The sequence below is a fragment of the Bos indicus genome, chromosome 18, assembly GCF_029378745.1.
Source record: "Bos indicus isolate NIAB-ARS_2022 breed Sahiwal x Tharparkar chromosome 18, NIAB-ARS_B.indTharparkar_mat_pri_1.0, whole genome shotgun sequence".
Classification (NCBI taxonomy): domain Eukaryota; kingdom Metazoa; phylum Chordata; class Mammalia; order Artiodactyla; family Bovidae; genus Bos; species Bos indicus.
The window spans coordinates 61,010,986-61,030,066 of NC_091777.1; the positions used below are offsets into that span (position 1 = coordinate 61,010,986).

Genomic DNA, 19,081 nt, shown 5'->3' on the forward strand with positions numbered 1-19,081 from the left:
ATGGAATAAGTATACAAAAAAGATCTTAAGGACCAAGATAACCACGATGGTGTGATCACTCACCTAGTAACAGACATCCCGGCATCAAAAGTCAAGTCAGCCTTAGAAGGCATGACGACCAACAAAGCTGATGGAACTCCAGCTGAGCTATTTCAAGTCCTAAAAGATGATAATGCTAAAGTTCTGCAACTCGATAGGCTGACAAATTTGGAAAACTCAGCAGTGGCCTCAGGATGGGAAAAGGTCAGTTTTCATTCCAATCACAAAGAAAGGCAATGTCAAACAACGCTCAAACTACTACACAATTTCCCTCATTTCAAACAATAGCAAAGGCTCAAAATTCTCCAAGTGACGTTTTATCAGTACGTGAACCGACAGCTTCCAGATGTTCAAGCTGGATTTAGAAACGGCAGAGGAATCAGAGATCAAATTGCCAACATCCCTTGGATCATAGAAAAAGCTAGAGAGCTCTGGAAAAACAACTACATCTGCTTTATTCACTACACCACAGCCTTTGATTTGTGAATCACAAGAAACTGTGGAAAATTCTTAAAGAGATGGGAACACCAGACTACCTTACCTGTCTGCTGAGAAATCTGTATGCATGTCAAGAAGCAACAGTGAGAACTGTTGACAGTGTTGACTGTGACAACGGACTGATTCCAAGTTGGGAGAGGAGCACATCATTTGTCACCCTGCTTATTTAACTTATATGCACAGTACTTCACGCGACATACCGGGTTGGATGAAGCACAAATTGGAATCAAGATTTCAGGGAGAAACATCCATAATCTCAGATACACAGATGACACCACCACCACCTTACAGCCGAAACCGAAGAGGAACTGAGGAGTCTCTTGATGAAACTGAAAGAAGAGGCTGAAAAAGCTGGTTGAAACTCAACATTCAAAAAACGAAGATCATGGCACCGGTCAGTCATTTCATGGCAAACAAGGGGAGAAACAGTGGAAACAGTGAGAGACTTGGTTTTGGACTTCGAAAATCACTGCAGATGGTGACTACAGCCATGTAAGTAAAAGACACTTGCTTCTTGGAAGAAAAGCTATGACCAACCTAGGCAGCATATTAAAAAGCAGAGACATTACTTTGCTGATAAAGGTCCATCTAGTCAAAGCTATGGTTTTTCCAGTAGTCATATATGGATGTGAGAGTTAGACCATGAAAAAGCTGAATGCCGAAGAATTGATGCTTTTGAGCTGTGGTGTTGGAGACGACTTTTGAGAGTCCCCTGGACTGCAAGAAGATCACACCACTCCATCCTAAAGGAAATCAGTCCTCAATATTCATTGGAAGGACATGGTGAAGGTAAAGCTCCGATACTTTGGCCACTTGATGCAAAGAACTGATGCACTGAGAAAGACCCTTATGCTGGGAAAGATTGAAGATGAGAGGAGAAGCGGACGACAGAGGGTGAGATGATTGCATGGCATCACTGACTCGATAGACATGAGTTTGAGCAGGCTCTGGGACTTGGTGATGGACAGGGAAGCCTGGCTTGCTGGAGACCATGGATCGCAGACTCAAACTTGACTGAGCAACTGAACTGAACCGACTGATATTTATAATTAATTCTCTTTGCTGTATAGGAGTACAAAATTGGAAAACAGCTATATTCCAATTAGAACTTTTAATAAAGATTTCTTTATATAATCTAAAAATTGTCAGTTTAAATCAACCGTTAATAATATAGTGGAAAATGTGCTAAGATTTTATGTCCATTTATTTTAAAATTCTATGAGGTAATAGAATATAATAAGTATTTTAGCATGTTAGAATTGGGGCAAATACACTAAAGATATTTAGTATGAGATCATATAAGGTAAAGAGAAACTTTCAAGTCAACCTGAGATGTGCATTGTTTCATTTTCACCAGGTTTTGCTTTCTGCAATGAAAACTTACTTGAATTTGAAATTTATTTAGAAGGTCCTATGTGTCGCTCCCAGTGGATAGGAAATTATAAATCAGAGAACAAAAACCCATCCCTAATAATCCTAGATGTTTGGCAGTTTGTCTACCACTTCACTCACACATTTCTGTCTAGAGGTAGAAGGAAACATTAAAAGGACTGTCACACAGCTACTCAGAAATGGGCAGAGTTTTCCTAGAGCCCTCAGAAATGGAAGAGCAACGAATGAATGAAGTTTGTCACAAGGCACGAGGAAACTTTTAGTTCATACTGTGATGGAGAATGGAGATTAATGGAGAAATAACTCCAGAAAGAATGAAGGGATGGAGCCAAAGCAAAAAGAATACCCAGCTGTGGATGTGACTGGTGATAGAAGCAAGGTCCGATACTGTAAAGAGCAATATTGCATATGAACCTGGAATGTAAGGTCCATGAATCAAGGCAAATTGGAAGTGGTCAAACAAGAGATGGCAAGAGTGAATGTTGACATTCTAGGAATCAGCGAACTGAAATAGACTGGAATGGGTGAATTTAACTCAGATGACCATTATATCTACTACTGCAGGCACGAATCCCTCAGAAGAAATGGAATGGCCATCATGGTCAACAAAAGAGTCTGAAATGCAGTACTTGGATGCAATCTCAAAAACGACAGAATGATCTCTGTTCGTTTCCAAGGCAAACCATTCAATATCACAGTAATCCAAGTCTATGCCCCAACCAGTAATGCTGAAGAAGCTGAAGTTGAACGGTTCTATGAAGACCTACAAGACTTTTTAGAACTAACACCCCAAAAAGATGTCCTTTTCATTATAGGGGACTGGAATGCAAAAGTAGGAAGTCAAGAAACACCTGAAGTAACAGGCAAATTTGGCCTTGGAATACGGAATGAAGCAGGGCAAAGACTAATAGAGTTCTGCCAAGAAAATGCACTACTCATAACAAACACTCTCTTCCAACAACACAAGAGAAGACTCTACACATGGACATCACCAGATGGTCAACACCGAAATCAGATTAATTATATTCTTTGCAGCCAAAGATGGAGAAGCTCTATACAGTCAGCAAAAACAAGACCAGGAGCTGACTGTGGCTCAGACCATGAACTCCTTATTGCCAAATTCAGACTTAAATTGAAGCAAGTAGGGAAAACCACTAGACCATTCAGGTATGACCTAAATCAAATCCCTTATGATTATACAGTGGAAGTGAGAAATAGATTTAAGGGCCTAGATCTGATAGATAGAGTGCCTGATGAGCTATGGAATGAGGTTCGTGACATTGTACAGGAGTCAGGGATCAAGACCATCGCCATGGAAAAGAAATGAAAAAAGCAAAATGGCTGTATGGGGAGGCCTTACAAATAGCTGTGAAAAGAAGAGAAGCGAAAAGCGAAGGAGAAAAGGAAAGATATGAACATCTGAACGCAGAGTTCCAAAGAATAGCAAGAAGAGATAAGAAAGCCTTCTTCAGCGATCAATGCAAAGAAATAGAGGAAAACAACAGAATGGCAAAGACTCGAGATCTCTTCAAGAAAATCAGAGATACCAAAGGAACATTTCATGCAAAGATGGGCTCGATAAAAGACAGAAATGGTATGGATCTAACAGAAGCAGAAGATATTAAGAAGAGATGGCAAAAATACACAGAAAAACTGTACAAAAAAGATCTTCACGACCTAGATAATCACGATGGTGTGATCACTGACCTAGAGCAAGACATCCTGGAATGTGGAGTCAAGGGGCCTTAGAAAGCATCACTACGAACAAAGCTAGTGGAGGTGATGGAATTCCAGTTGAGCTATTCCAAATCCTGAAAGATGATGCTGTGAAAGTGCTGCACTCAATATGCCAGCACATTTGGAAAACTCAGCAGTGGCCACAGGACTGGAAAAGGTCCATTTTCATTCCAATCCCAAGGAAAGGCAATGCCAAAAAACGCTAAAACTACCGCACAATTGCACTCATCTCACACGCTAGTAAAGTAATGCTCAAAATTCTCCAAGACAGGCTTCAGCAATACGTTAACCGTGAACTTCTTGATGTTCAAGCTGGTTTTAGAAAGGCAGAGGAACCAGAGATCAAACTGCCAACATCTGCTGGATCATGGAAAAAGCAAGAGAGTTCCAGAAAAACATCTATTTCTGCTTTATTGACTACGCCAAAGCCTTTGACTGTGTGGATCACAATGAACTGTGGAAAATTCTGAAAGAGATGGGAATACCAAACAACCTGATCTGCCTCTTGAGAAATCTGTATGCAGGTCAGGAAGCAACAGTTAGAACTGGACATGGAACAACAGACTGGTTCCAAATAGGAAAAGGAGTCCGTCAAGGCTGTATATTGTCACCCTGTTTATTTAACTTATATGCAGAGTACATCATGAGAAACGCTCGACTGGATGAAACACAAGCTGGAATCAAGATTGCTGGGAGAAGTATCAATAACCTCAGATATGCAGATGACACCACCCTCCTGGCAGAAAGTGAAGAGGAACTAAAAAGCCTCTTGATGAAGGTGGAAGAGGAGAGTGAAAAAGTTGGCTTAAAGCTCAACATTCAGAAAACGAGGATCATGGCATCCGGTCCCATCACTTCATGGGAAATAGATGGAGAAACAGTGGAAACAGTCTCAGACTTTATTTTTTGGGGCTCCAAAATCACTGCAGATGGTGACTGCAGCCATGAAATTAAAAGATGCTTACTCCTCGGAAAGAAAGTTATGACCAACCTAGATAGCATATTCTGCCGGGAGCAGGAGCTCCTCCCCTGGAAAAGGTCATGGGGAAGGAGGCTCGGCATACGCAAAGGTGGGATCAAGCCTCAGGAGTCCCCCTGGAAATTCTCGAACATCTATCCCCCAAAACCAGAGTCTGCCTACTTTCTGCTTTGTGCTCTCACCTACACCTCTGACTTTTCGGGGGGCTGTCCCCCACTACCTCTCTCTGAAAAAAGAGTTAGCTTACAGCTCCAGTTGATAATTCCTGGGTGTGACAGTGTTTCAACCTACAAACTCCTTGGAAGTCCTCTAGCCTGCCTGAATAGGTTTTTCTGGCCACATGTGATTGTTCAGAGCCTCCCAACTGTGAGAGGCAGGAGATGTTCTAAACTGTCTGCATTCAGATTCCATTGAGCAGTTAAAAGATTGATTAGAAATTGTATTGGTGAAGGGTTTTTCACTTGTTGCGCCAATGTTTGCTGCTAAGTTTCCATATCCCTTACCTGCTGTGTCCCTGGCAGTGTATTGATTAATATAATTGGTGTAAGTAGTAGCTTTAATGTTTGTAATCTTGGACCCTTGAGTTAATTCTTTTTCTTGTTATAGCCCACCACACCTTTGTCCTATAGGAATGCAACTTTAATGCTTTTGGAGGGTGGCGCCTGACTTTAGAATAATCACCTTTAGAGAAAAATAAGTTTCTTAAAATGTTAACAGGCCTCTGGGCCAGAAGATGATGCAAATCACCTAAACTTTTGCATATGATAGGTTTGCAGGAAGAAAGCCTGGCTTACTGCATGACTCTACCCCTTCCCCCATTATCCTCTATGCATAACTTAAGGTGTAAAAACTACTTTGGAAAATAAAGTGCGGGCCTTGTTCACCGAAACTTGGTCTCCCCATGTCATACTTTCTCTCACCTTCTGGCTGAATTATTCAGCCTCTTTTCTCCACTGAATTTCCTCACTGAGCTATCCTTATTTCAGCCTCTTTTCTCCACTGAATTTCTTCACTGAGCTATCCTTATTTAACCACTCTTTATATCCTTAATTAACGTTTTACTTAAGCAATTCTTTCCTGATCCTCGCCGACGCTGTCCCCGCTTCGAATTCCCTGGATCCACCCGAGCTGGACCCCGGCAATATTCAAAAACAGAGACATTACTTTGCCAATAAAGGTTTGTCTAGTCAAGGCTATAGTTTTTCCTGTGGTCATGTATGCATGTGAGAGTTGGACTGTGAAGAAGGCTGAGCGCCGAAGAATTGACGCTTTTGAACTGTGGTGTTGGAGAAGACTCTTTAGAGTCCCTTGGACTGCAAGGAGATCCAACCAGTCCTTTCTGAAGGAGATCAGCCCTGGGATTTCTTTGGAGGGAATGATGCTAAAGCTGAAACTCCAGTACTTTGGCCACCTCATACCAAGAGTTGACTAATTGGAAAAGACTCTGATGCTGGGAGGGATTGGGGGCAAGAGAAGGAGACGACAGAGGATGAGATGGCTGGATGGCATCACTGACGCGATGGACATGAGTCTGAGTGAACTCTGGGAGTTGGTGATGGACAGGGATGCCTGGCGTGCTGCGATTCATGGGTTTGCAAAGAGTCGGACACGACTGAGCGACTGATCTGATCTGATCTGTGATGGAGAAAAGTAATCACTGGAGATAAATTCATGAATGATTTCAGAGAGAGAATGGGGCAGGTGATACATTTCTATCACAGTAGTAGACACAAACCCAGGTTTTTGAAAACCATTTCCATTGAAGCAAATCTCCCAACACTATGTGATGAAGGATGAGTGCCTCGCTGCTCCTCGGACCTCTCATCTGAGTCATCATCTCCATCCATTCATACCTACCTGGGTAAATGGTTGTTGTCTCCATTCTCGTATTCCTGGGATCCTTCAATTGCTCCAGAAAGGCGACCAGGTCCAGTGTAGACACAAGCCCTATTTATCAGAGAAAGGAATATTTGTGTTGTTAGAGATTCATCAGTATCGAATCCAATATGTATTCAGGTGAAACGACAACGCATTTTGTTCTAGAAAACGATTTCCTTAAATACTATATTCAAAGCAGCTATACAAGACTAACACACACCTCACAATCAGATCCTGAGATTCTGGTCAAGTAGTACTAAGGCAAAGTAAGTGATGTCAATGTGAAATTAAGAGAGGGTACAATTATTTAATACCACAGAACTTACACAATTACCACGAACCTAGAAGGAAGGAGGCAGAGTACATCAAGGAAGAAAAACGTCACCAGTATAACGAATCATCATGAAGCCTTTCTTTCTAAACTCACAAATACCCATTTTCCCCTAGAACGCAGAGATCTGAAACTGTGCGAAGCAGAAAATTTCAGAAGACATTCTTGACATGACAGAACTAAAACCCAGTGGGTAGATAAGGAATTCTGGAAGGCAGTTATCCTTACCCAAGGAGGCCAGGTTCCCGTAGTTCTGTAACATCACGTCCCTGTACAATTCCCGCTGACTGAGGTCCAGGCATTCCCACTCCTCTTGAGTGAAGTCTATGGCCACATCCTGGAACGTCATTCGTCCCTGAAATACAAAGTACAGATGCCATGTGGCCATGGGAAGACTTTGCAATGTGACCCAAGATGAAAATGGCAAGTTCAGAGAACTGGTCGTGATTTAGTGGCTTGGCTGGCATTACAAAATACACTTTTTACACAGTACTCCTTTCTACCCAACTTCTGATATGAAGAAAAAAAGATGAGTTATTGATCTACAAGCCATTAGGGAGACTAGTTTCATCTGAAAGAGCAATTATAAAATAATCAGGGCAGCATGAGCATATTTATTCTTCAGTGTTCTACTCGTATGACATAAGAGAAATTGTTTATCAAAGAAACAGGAATTTTTTTTTTAAAGTGTATTCTGAGCCAAGAGTTCTGATGTGCGGCCAAAGTGCCACATTTTTAGCAAGGTTATTTGAGTTAGTAATGTTGAAAATTCTGCTCGATGAATGACGATTTTGAACCACAATGAAATAGAATAGTAAGGTAAGAATTTAGAATGGGGGATGTTGTTAGAAGAGTTGGCCAGCTCAAGGCAGAAAGAATGTTGAACAGGGGTCCTTAGTCTACTTTCATAGACAGGGTACAAAGAGTGGGACAGGGGTCTTGCAGATCATTTGCTGAATGGATGAGGCACCTATACTGGGTGGGGGAAGAGTAAGAAAAATACTTTCTCCTTATGGGGTAGGAGGGGAGACCGTTTATACTGCTGAGGAGGACCTGAAATCCATCAACAGTTACAACATGGGGAAGGGAAAGATGCTAACGGGTCTTGTTTTTCCATTCCTGCATTCCAAGACTCTCTTTGGTTTTATCTAGTCTTTTGTCTCTGCGTCACCACATACCTCCGTCTCTTTATTTTTAGGGCCAATTCTTTGGCCCTTGTTCATACCCTGCTCATGTCTAACTATTTATCCATTTCCCTTCTCACACATTTGGGAATTCAGTTTCAGGGAAAATGGAGCAATGACTGCTCTGGCTTCTTCAGGCTGAGCCAGGGTGCCATGGGGCTCTGAGTTCCCTTTGCCTACTCAGTCAGGCACCATTTATGGAGGGAGATGAGAGTCCATTGAATGATAAGGTGAGTTGTTTCAGCATTGTTTAGGTGTTGGTCAGGGAATATTCTTGCACGACCACTTGGAAAGTTGTGGTATTTTAGAAGAAACAAAGTTTACAAGAAAGTTAAAGGTACATGGCCCAAAGATTAGGGGCTAGCCAGGAAAACCAGAACCGGACATTGGTTCGTGATGTTAGTGTTTCTCTAGGTACAAGAAGCAGCAAGAATTTGGGCTCATAAAATCTTTACATGAAAACATCTGACCTTCGGAAGGCCAGTTCTGGGTTTTTCCCAGAGCACAGAGTTCCTTGTTTCTGATCTCTACTCTGAACTCCTTTTGGGGGGTGTTGAAAGTCAGGAGCTTGCAGTGGTCATGATGTCATCTTTGTAGAGACTGCTGGCAGAGTCCAGTCAGCAGGGTCCCTTCATAGCCACATATTTAACCATGCTTTGGGGGCATTTCTTGTCCATTGTGTCCTACGGCACTGGCAAGACTCATTCCCAGGTCTAGGGAAAGTTCCATTGATAGGCCACTCAATGTGCTGCTTCTAGAGCAGGCCTTGTGAGTAGCAAAAGTCTCTGGACCATACCTGTCTTACAGCACCTAGGTCCTGGAAAATATTCCCTCTTGTTGCTTCTTCCCATATCTAGAGTTACATTATTACAATCATTGATAGCATGTGGAGCTGCATATCAGCATTTTATCACGGGCTCAGTCACACATTTAGTAACCTAAGAAACAATCTTCTGAAGCAAGCGACATAGAAAATAATATAGCTATGGCTAGCAATTATTAGTCAGGTCGTAAGTAAAAATGATAAGTCAAGCACTTTCATTAAGTAGAGCTCAGTATACCACAGGTCATCTGACTTCATTTGTTAAACGACTATAGCCAGGTCTTAATCTCCTGGTTGTACATCATGGAGCATCTAATCTTTATCTGAAGATTGCTTCCTGAGATTACCTTTAGAAACAAACTTAAGAGTGTCCTTTCTAACAACTTAATTATATCTTTTAGAAATATAACGTAAGTATGAACTATCTCAGAAGTGAGGCTTAGTAAACACTACACTTTAATTAGCAAAACTAGAAACTTAGTTTAACAATGAACAGAACTTACTATTCCGTGAAACATTTTTTTCATTATGAGGGCTTTAACCCTGTAGCCAGGGAAGGCTTTAACCCATCAAATAGAAATGAGGTTTGTCAGGGAGCCGGGAAAAGCCAGGCAGCCCTGTTAGATTTCCCACAGCTCTGAGTCTTTGATTTACAGCTACTGTTCACCCATTTTTAATTCCCTGATTTAGGAGCAGACTATGGCCATGTTTTAAGGACATCAAGATGGCAAAAGTCTAACCATGAGGGGTTATGTTTGTAGAAGAATGAGCTTTGTCTACATGTACCATAGTCTTAAGTAATGCTTATTTACTTTACCAAAGTAACAAAATATTTTAAAAATGAATATAAATGACTTAAAGGCAAAAAATTCATAATCTCTTATTGAAAGCTGCATTCTAAGAAAGCTTTGTTCTATTAACATACAGATTAGACTAAATTCCAGTCTGGTACCAGCTTCAGTTCAGTTCAGTCGCTCAGTCGTATCTGACTCTTTGCGACCCCATGAATTGCAGCACGCCAGGCCTCCCTGTCCATCACCAACTCCCGGAGTTTACTCAAACTCATGTCCATCGAGTCAGTGATGCCATCCAGCCATCTAACCTATGTCGTCCCCTTCTCCTCCTACCCCCAATCCCTCCCAGCATCAGCGACTTTCCCAATGAGTCAACTCTTCGCATGAGGTGGCCAAAGTATTGGAGTGTCAGCTTTAGCATCAGTCCTTCCAATGAACACCCAGGACTGATCTCCTTTACAATGGACTGGTTGGTATCTCTAATTTTCTTGAAGAGATCTTTAGTCTTTCTCATTCTATTGTTTTCCTCTATTTCTTTGCATTGATCACTGAGGCAGGCTTTCTTATCTCTCCGTGCTATTCTTTGGAACTCTGCATTCAAATGGGCACATCTTTCCTTTTCTCCTTTGCTTTTGGCTTCTCTTCTTTTCACAGCTATTTGTAAAGGCCTCCTCAGACAGCCATTTTGCCTTTTTGCATCAGATAGCAAACAAAACTTGTTTATCGGTTAACCTCAGAAAAATCCTTTCCATAAATCTTGAAATAGCAGTATTCTTACAAAGGCATCAGAGTGAAACCATAGAAGTCATGTTTAAATCTGATTAAACTGCAATTGACAATGTAGCCTGGTCACTGCAGTGACTTTAACACTGTAACAGGATAAGTAGAATTATAGTTGACCACATTTTACTAGGGCCTATCAGATCTATATATGACTTCCACATCATTCTAGGATATCTATATTAGTAACATCAACCATATAGCACAATCTGAGAAGATTTATCACCCCTTCAACCATACTTCCATGTAGTTTAACATGTCCAATGAACCCAGGTAGTTTAATAGCTCCCTGGGATATCTCAGGGGCCCTCTGAAGCATTCCAAAGTCAGCTAGAAGTCAAGTCATTTAGGAAGTTTTGTGGACAAATATCAAAGGGGGTTATAACACTCAGTCAGATAAAATCATATAGATCACTGGGAAACAATATATTCACTTAGCCAAAGTAACAAAGAAGATTTCAAAGGTAAACCTAGAACAGATCACTTTAGAGGTAAAGAAACTTAAAATCCATTATCAAAGGCAGCTCAACATCTCAAGAAAACATGTATTTATGTACAAAACTCTTCCCTTGGGGTCCACTTTCCATAAAACCTTATCACTTTCTGTACCCATTACTTTGTTCTCCCATGTTGAAAGAGCCACCTCTAAGTCAGACCTACTTCCTTTTCTCTTCATAAAATATAATTTCTTTCCTGATATCTTCTTTACTGAAAATACACATGCTACTTTCCTTAAGCAGCCTAGAACTTAAGCATTCTGTGGATTGGTGAACATAAATACCAGTAATAATTTCTAAAAAAAATATTCTAGAGAACATCTCAGGATGGCATCAAGCATTATTCATGAATAGTCCAACATCTCTACTTTCTCTGTAAGAGGAAGTTAGTTCTCAGTAATGAATGTTTCAGAATGGTATTTTATTTGCAAATGACCTAGCTAGTCAATAAACTTCCATCATTTAGTTTGGCACAGCCCTAGAAAGTCAGGTTACCGAAATCTAGAGAATGTTTTAGAGGGATATTTCTAAAGTATAATTATTCTTAAAAGAGTTTCTCTGAAAGATCGTATCTCTTTTACATTTTCTTTGAAGTTTTTTTTTTTTTTTCCCTTCCCCTTTCCTAGAGGTACTTTCCTGGTTGAGAAACTTGTAACAGATATAAAAATATAACAATATGTAAGTAATACTAAACCTAGGCACAATGAAAATACTGTGCTGAATGACTCTTAGACATATCTACATTAGATCAGGAAACAAACATTAATGCTAGATATTTAGTATTTCCCAGTTTATGTGAATCTGAAATTCATTTAGGTAAATTTTTCTTGGAGTTAGAATTGTCTGATTTGTAAGCACTTACCTTCCTTTAGGTGAAGTGAGTAAAGTCGCTCAGTCATGTCCGACTTTTGCGACCCCGTGAACTGTAGCCCACCAGGCTCCTCCGTCCATGGGATTCTCCAGGCAAGAATACTGGAGTGGGTTGCCATTTCCTTCTCCAGGGGATCTTCCCAACCCAGGGATCGAACCCAACTCTCCTGCATTGCGGGCAGATGCTTTAACCTCTGAGCCACCAGGGAAGACCTTTAGGCCATTTAAATTAGAACTCATTTAGAACTTCAGCATTATTATATACATATATATAAAAAAAAAAAAAATGCATACTGAGACATACATAAATCCAGACAGACAGACAGAGATTTCATAGTTTCCTGCTCAAGATTTAAAACATCTCTTTGACCCTTTTTTGTTTGTTTGTTTATTTCTTTGTTTGGCTTGAAGTTCTGATTTGCCCAAGGCTGAGTCAGGTCTCAGGCAAAGTGGGCAGTGACATTCAAGGACATGGAAAGGGTTAACTACAAGCTTTTCCCTAGGCAGGCCTTTTAACAAGCTGCTGCTGCTGCTGTTGCTAAGTCGCTTCTGTCGTGTCCAACTCGGTGCGATCCCATAGACGGTAGCCCACCGGGCTCCCCCATCCCTGGGATTCTCCAGGCAAGAACTGGAGTGGGTTGCCATTTCCTTCTCCAATGTAGTTGTTAACAAACTAGTTGTTTTAAAATGTATATGCAAAAAGAACCGGTTTTGCAGTTTCCAAGGGAAAGAAACTTTCATTTTAACCAGTTTTCTCCAGAGTCTAAAGAATATCAGGGCCATCCTGTGTCAAAAAGTTATCTTCCCTTTCTGTAGTAAGTTTTATAGCTAAAATATAGAACAAATTATGCTCAAATTGACTCTGATATCAGGGGCATTTCAGCTGATAAAAATTTTGGACTGTCCCTGTGGTGGAAAGTGAGGTCTTTGTCCCATCAGAAGAATCTGAAGGGTTAAGGGAATTTGCAGGACTGGGGGAACCTTGGTCCTTGGCAGCCCTGAGAAACAGGAGTACTCAGAAGGGAATTCTTTAGGGTGTTCAGGTGTGGGGGAAGCTTGGTTCCCTCTCCACGTGAGAGATAAGCTTCCTTAGAAAGGGATACTTTAGAAATGTTAGGACAGTTTTTGATCCTTCAGGCTTTTGAATATAGAAGAAACCTGGACCAAAGGGAATCTCAGAATCCTTTCCTAGAGATCATGTGGATATAAAAGGTCACATAGAGGTCATCTAGGAAATCTGATGGAGAGAGACAGAGGGACAGGAGACAGGGAGGCAACAGAAAGTAAGGAAATTCTGAACCCTTTCCCGTCTTTTGGCAAAACCTAGTGAGCCATTCAGAGGCCATTTTTGGGGGTCCTCTGTTTGTTTTGGAGCCAGGCCTTTTGGAGGGTCAAAAGTATCCAGTTTCTGAGAATGTAGCCAAGGGTTGAGTATGAGAGAGCCTCCTGGGATGTAACAGAACCCACTCATAGCCTATCTACCATAGAATGCGAGTACTGAGAGTCACTGGCTGACAGAAAGACGTCCCTGTTCCCCTAGTGGTCTCTCCGTGTGACTGAGGGTACAGAATGGCCGAGCGGCCCAACAGTCACATCCAACAGTCAGAGGAGACCTCTGAGAACCAAGCAGCTAAGCCACCAGGTGACACGGGCAGAGAAAGACAGAGATTCCTGGGAGCAACCAGGTGACTCACCATTTGGTGATTCCCTGAAACGTGGAAGGCACTCTTGGGATGGCTCAGAGGCAATACCCAGGCTTCTGTAAATCAATCCAAACCAAAAGGGAAAGAAGAGAAAGTGACAGGGAAGAAGGCTGAGGAATCCGCCGAACAATATATCCGGGAGGCAGTGGCCTGGGAAGAATGCTCTGTGTTTTGCTTCAACCACTATGAGCCTGACATGGTGGACGAAAGTTGCCTTGCTGCGGGTGGATGCCCTTGTGGCCTGATCCATTCTGTACACCCCCATCCTCACATGGGAGTCTTTCTGTGGCAGGAGCCCTAATGGCTTTTACATGTCTGATCTGTGCCCACAGAATATTGGTTGGCATAGTCCTCACTTGCAAAAAAACAAAGGAGAGACCCTCACCCACTCAAGTCACAGATACTTTGGGCGCAGTGAGCAGTGGAGCGTTTGGAACACACCAGAGGGTAACCCTGGCCAGCATTCCCCAGTTGCCTCCAGAGAAGTTGCCTGTTGGAAGAGGGTCCCTGTGAGAAAGGAGAAGTGAGGGCGTTGGGGGGGGTGGTGGTGGTGTGGGGGGTGGGGGGTGGGTGCGAGGGGGGGCAAGAGACTCCAAGTCCCTGAACAAGCCAGAAAAATGTCATGGTCTGGGTGCTGGTTGGAAAAGAATTTCCAGACATGAGAAAATACGGGTTTGGTTTTTCAGTTTCTGCATTCTAAGACCCTCCTTGGTTTTATCTGCTCTTCACTCTTTGGGTAACCACAACCTTGGCAGAAAGAATCATTTTAACTATTTAGTATATGCTCTGTATCTTTCTGATTGCTTTTATCAGAGTCTTGAAAGTGCAAGAGAAATAACTAAAAATCAGTAATGTTGCTCTTGTACTTTTTGGCACATATTTTAACAAATAGCCATTAAATAGCAGAGCTTAAACGTTACTTCAGTTTATGTACTTTAGACTTTAACTAATAAAACACAGATTCACAGAGACAACTCTAAGATAAGTTGATAGAAGTTTCTGTAACTGGAAAGAATACTAAAGGCAAGAAAAGTTTTAGTCACTCAGTCATGTCTCATTCTTAGTGACCCCATGGACTCTAACTTGCCAGATTCCTCTGTCCAAGAAATTCCCAAGCAGGAATACTGAAACAGGTTGTCATTCCCTTCCCCAGAAGTTCTTCAGAAAAACAAAGCAAAAAGAAAAGAAGAAGAAAAAATTGATCAAGTCATGTTAATATTTTCATACACACAGTTCAGTTCAGTTGCTCAGTCGTATCCCACTCTTTGCCATCCCATGACCAGCACGCCAGGCCTCCCGGTCCATCACCAACTCCCGGAGCCTACTCAAACTCATCTCCACGGAGTACAGACATATACTCAAATGGTGCTATATGCTCATTAGGATGAAGAGAGAAACATTTTCATGTCACTAAACTCAGGTAATTTTGAATGTAGTAAAATGTACATAATGTTAGAGGATGATATTCTTTACTTGCACTGAGCTGTATTTTAAATTTTAACACAGTTGAACATAGATTAGGACTCATAAGATTCTTGTAAACATTTTGGAAAATACAAAACTGTGAAGAGACTCTGTGATGTGAGCATGGAGTGTACTGGAAAAGATCAGACCTGGGCTTGGGATGAAAACCGCCATTCCCCAAACCCAGCATCTCTGCTAAACACACATTAAATATAGTGTTCATTTTCCAAAGCAGAAAGAAGGTAAGAAGACAGGAAGTTACTTCGTTAATTGTGATAGTTTAGGCACATCCTTCATTTTTCTTTTCATGACACTTGTTCAAGTCAAGTGGAAAAAAACAAATTCACAGCATGGGAATCTCACAGAAACACTTAAACCAGTGAACATAAGTCATGGGGTAGAAGTACAGGGAGGTGGTAAAAAGACTGTGTCTGTGATTTGAGCCTGGAGTGCTCTGGAAACATCACACCTGGGCTTGAGTGATCAATTCGCCTACCCCGAAAACCCACTATCTATAATCAACACAATGAGTGTTCATTCTCAGAAGCAAAGAGAAACCAAGAAGATGGGGAGTTTCTCCATTAACTATGAGCATTTCCACACATTCCTTATTCCTTTTTTCCACAACCTTGTTTAAAGAGAGAGAGAGAAGTATGAACTTCATAGTCTCATGATGTCAGAGTGACGTCTCCAGAACAAGTGGACATCAGATGTCACGGTGTAAATGAATCACATGAAAGATGCACAATCACTGCCTGGGCATTCTGGAATTAACAATGAAATTATAACTTGAATCTAACATTTAAAACTGTCAATTTTATGCAAATTTCATTTCACATATACTTCCCCTGTTTAGTATCCTAATAATGCATTTAAGTAGTAAGACTCAGCAATGCAAAGGACAGCATCTCCTAGTTTTCTTTTTATTTCTGAAAATTTTCTGAAAAACTCTAGACCTCTGAGTTGAGTCACCGGGCTTCCCAGCTGGCTCAGTGGTAAAGAATCTGCCTGCCAATGCTGGAGATGTATCTTCAGTCTCAGGGTGGAGAGAAACCCCGGGATGAGGAAATGGGAACTCACTGCAAAATTCTTGCCTAGAAAATCCCATGGACAGAAGAGAGTTGGTTCTTTGTATAATGGCATTTTCAAACTCTGTTTTAAATATCTATATTGCACCCAGGTGCTAAGTCATCACTGCATTTCGCAACGTCCCTAAAATCCCAACACCAAACCACATCCCAGTGGGAGTGAGGATAGGAGTGACTCCCCATGCTGATCTCTCACAAAAAGAATAGTTTCAACAGTTGAAAGTAGCTGATTCACGTTGAGAATTCATTATGCTCCATAGAAAGCGAGGATGCAGACAATGGAGCAAAGGCTCTGGGACACAAGGAAGTCTAACGGGCTGGTCTTCACTATGATAAGAAGAAATGGGACGAAATAAGGTGATGAGATACCCGGGAAGAAAAACTAGGAGCAGAAAGCTAAAGGCTTGCAGATTCTCATTTGGGCATTTCAGGAGGAAAAGCAGATGCAGCCCCAGACCCAGGACAGGATATTTACCTGAGAAGTTGCCATTTCCTCCTCTTCTTCCTCCTGCTCTGTCTTCTCTGGGGATGTTAGGCTGCAAACGCACTTCTGAGGTTTGAGAAAATACCATTGAGGGCATCACCACAGCTCTTTAACCTGCAACCAATGCTCCTACAGACAGAAGGGCCTTGAAAAGCTGAGAAGACCGACCTCTCCTGTCCTCTGTCTCAGGAGAGATTCAGGAACAATCAATTCCTACCTGGACACCAGCCTGTGAACTTATTTCTTGATTGTTCTCTCGCCATAGAGAGCTCCTAACACTCTGCTCACACAGATGATGTGAGCTGACTGACTTTCCCTGTCCAAATCCAGCTAGACCAACCCTGTTGCCTCTCCGTGGAGGAAGCCAGGGCTCAGCTCTCACAGATGGAGCAGGAAGCACTTCCTTAACCCGGACCTCTGCTTAGAATCCCCTGGAGCACTTCCTAGACACCACAGTGATGCTCCCACAGGACCAACATAGAACTCTGTTGGGAGGGCATCAGTGAGGTCAGTTCCTGACACTGGTCATGTGATCCTGATGGGAAACCAGATGGAAACTACTTGGCTAAAGATTCTTTCTGAACAGTTTCAATGAATACAAATCCCTGGTGGTCAGGTCCCCACTCCAAAAAGTTATCAATCTGCAGGTCTACAGTGTGGCCGTTAATGGAGTCATCAGCAAGTCCCAATTTTTTCTGATGTTTCTTCTCTCAAACCATCGTTCAGGAGTCCTGAGCTCAAAGCCTCACACTCACCACACCTAAGACCTCTCTGTAGGGGAGGATTTCGGGCAGGAATTTCTGAGAGAGGTCAAAGCTAGAATCAGGCAGAGAAAACACCAGTTCTTACAGTTTAGCCTGTAGAAGTTATGCTGGGTGAGGTGCTCTGGGCTCCCTAGGGTGTGTGTGAACTAACCCATTCAAACCAAAACAACAAATCCGGTGAGCACTGTGAGGGTGTCATTGAAGTGGGGCTTGTAAAGTAGACCCTGGGGTTCAGCAAGACTGTTGATCTCAAGGAAGGAGGTCATCTAGAGCAGGTGCTCACAGGACTGGCTTTTGTGAGTTCAAGAAACCACAGGCTGCCTGCTGCCCAGACAGATGCTGAGGCAGCAACAGCATGGACCAGTTTAGGGAAATTGTCAACAATATTCATTTTTTGATATTAGGATATGAGATTCATGACTTTTACAGCTTACCAAACAACGCCTAGGAAGCACTTAGGAAGCATGGTATACACTAATTCCACGCCTCTTCCAGGAAGACTTTCTAATACATTCCTGGGTTATCACAGAAGCTGTCTTCATTTCAACATTGTCAAGTAATAATCATGACTTGTGTGTTGATATTATAAAGATACATCAATATTGCAGTGAACTCTCATTGTATTTTTCTTACAAATCAACGATATTACTATTGAAACTTTAGAACCAACTTCTTACTTTAATACATGGAAAGATTAAATGATCACTTACATCATGGCAACTTCCAGATATTTCACATCAATGCTAAACATCTCCATTTAGATGGTCATTGTCCATTTTACATTATGGTATCCTTCATCTTCTAATGGAGGATAGATAGAAATGGTTACAACACAACATAAAAAGGCTAATCTTTAATAAACCATAAAAAATCTACGTTTCCAAACACAGTAGAAAGCTTAGTATGGATTGAGTGTTGAATTACATTCACATCAGAGAATCTCAAATCATGTCATTATAAACGAGCATACAAATAGCAATCGACTCGAGTACTATTGCCTGGAAAATCCCATAGACACAGGAGCCTGGTAGGCTACAGTCTATGGGGTTGCAAAGTTGGACACGACTGAGTGACTTTACTTTCACTTTCATACATACATTGCTAAGAATTGTAACTTTCTAACCATCAACCTTCATCTCACGATTCATGCTAATATGTCCATTTTCCATTTGTTTTAAGTATGGAGTACTCCCTACAGTCATTGTACTTCATAGAAACTTCTGAAAACAAGATTGATGAAATGCCTTCTATTATGCAATCTCTGATATTTATTTCCATTTAACTTTTGATTAAATACTTTTCTACATATTGCTTACATCATTTCCATTGCTTTCTTATATAAACTCTCGTGTTTTCTGATGCATGTTTAGGGCAAACCTCTTCCATCACTTGTTCCATTACTAGAATTTCGCTCCAGTGTGTGTTCTCAGATGTTTAGTGAGATAAGCACTTCGACTAAAGGCTTTGCCACATTGAGTACATTCATAATGTCGCTCTCCAGTATGCATTCACTGATGTTGAGTAAGAGCAGAGTTGTAACCAAAGACTTTGCCATATTCAGTACATTTATATGGTCTCTCTCCAGTATGCATGCACTGATATTCAGTAAGATTATAACATGTAATAAAGGCCTTGCGACATTCTGTATATTTATAACGTCTATCCCCGGTATGAATTCGGTGATGTTGAAAAAGGGCCGAACTCCTAATAAAGGCTTTGCCACATTCTTTACATTTGTATGGTTTTTCCCCCAATGGATTCGATGATGTTGAGTAA

The 19,081-nt window shown here is 41.5% G+C and overlaps 2 protein-coding genes across 4 annotated transcripts in view; both read right to left on the bottom strand.

The window, feature by feature from the left end:
• The window catches only part of LOC109571826 (zinc finger protein 568-like), a 126,629-nt gene extending 112,567 nt beyond the window's left edge, over positions 1–14,062 (bottom strand). For both annotated transcript variants that reach the window (XR_011561688.1, XM_070771621.1), the window contains exons 1-2: positions 7,083–14,062; positions 6,503–6,592 (exon numbers count right to left, since the gene is read on the bottom strand). Coding sequence is in view for 1 of the 2 variants with exons in the window: in XM_070771621.1 (XP_070627722.1) it covers positions 6,503–6,592; positions 7,083–7,242 (250 nt within the window). In the remaining variant the exon portion in view is untranslated. The remainder of the gene's footprint in view (positions 1–6,502; positions 6,593–7,082) is intronic.
• The window catches only part of LOC109572008 (zinc finger protein 665-like), a 20,725-nt gene continuing 15,702 nt past the window's right edge, over positions 14,059–19,081 (bottom strand). The window contains exons 5-6 of one of the 2 annotated variants that reach the window (XM_070771617.1): positions 18,016–18,106; positions 14,059–16,607 (exon numbers count right to left, since the gene is read on the bottom strand). In XM_070771617.1, the coding sequence (XP_070627718.1) occupies positions 18,063–18,106 (44 nt within the window). In that variant the 3' untranslated portion in view covers positions 14,059–16,607; positions 18,016–18,062. Of the gene's footprint in view, positions 16,608–18,015; positions 18,107–18,143 lie in introns of those variants that run through there. The other variant, XM_070771616.1, reaches the window with a different exon arrangement.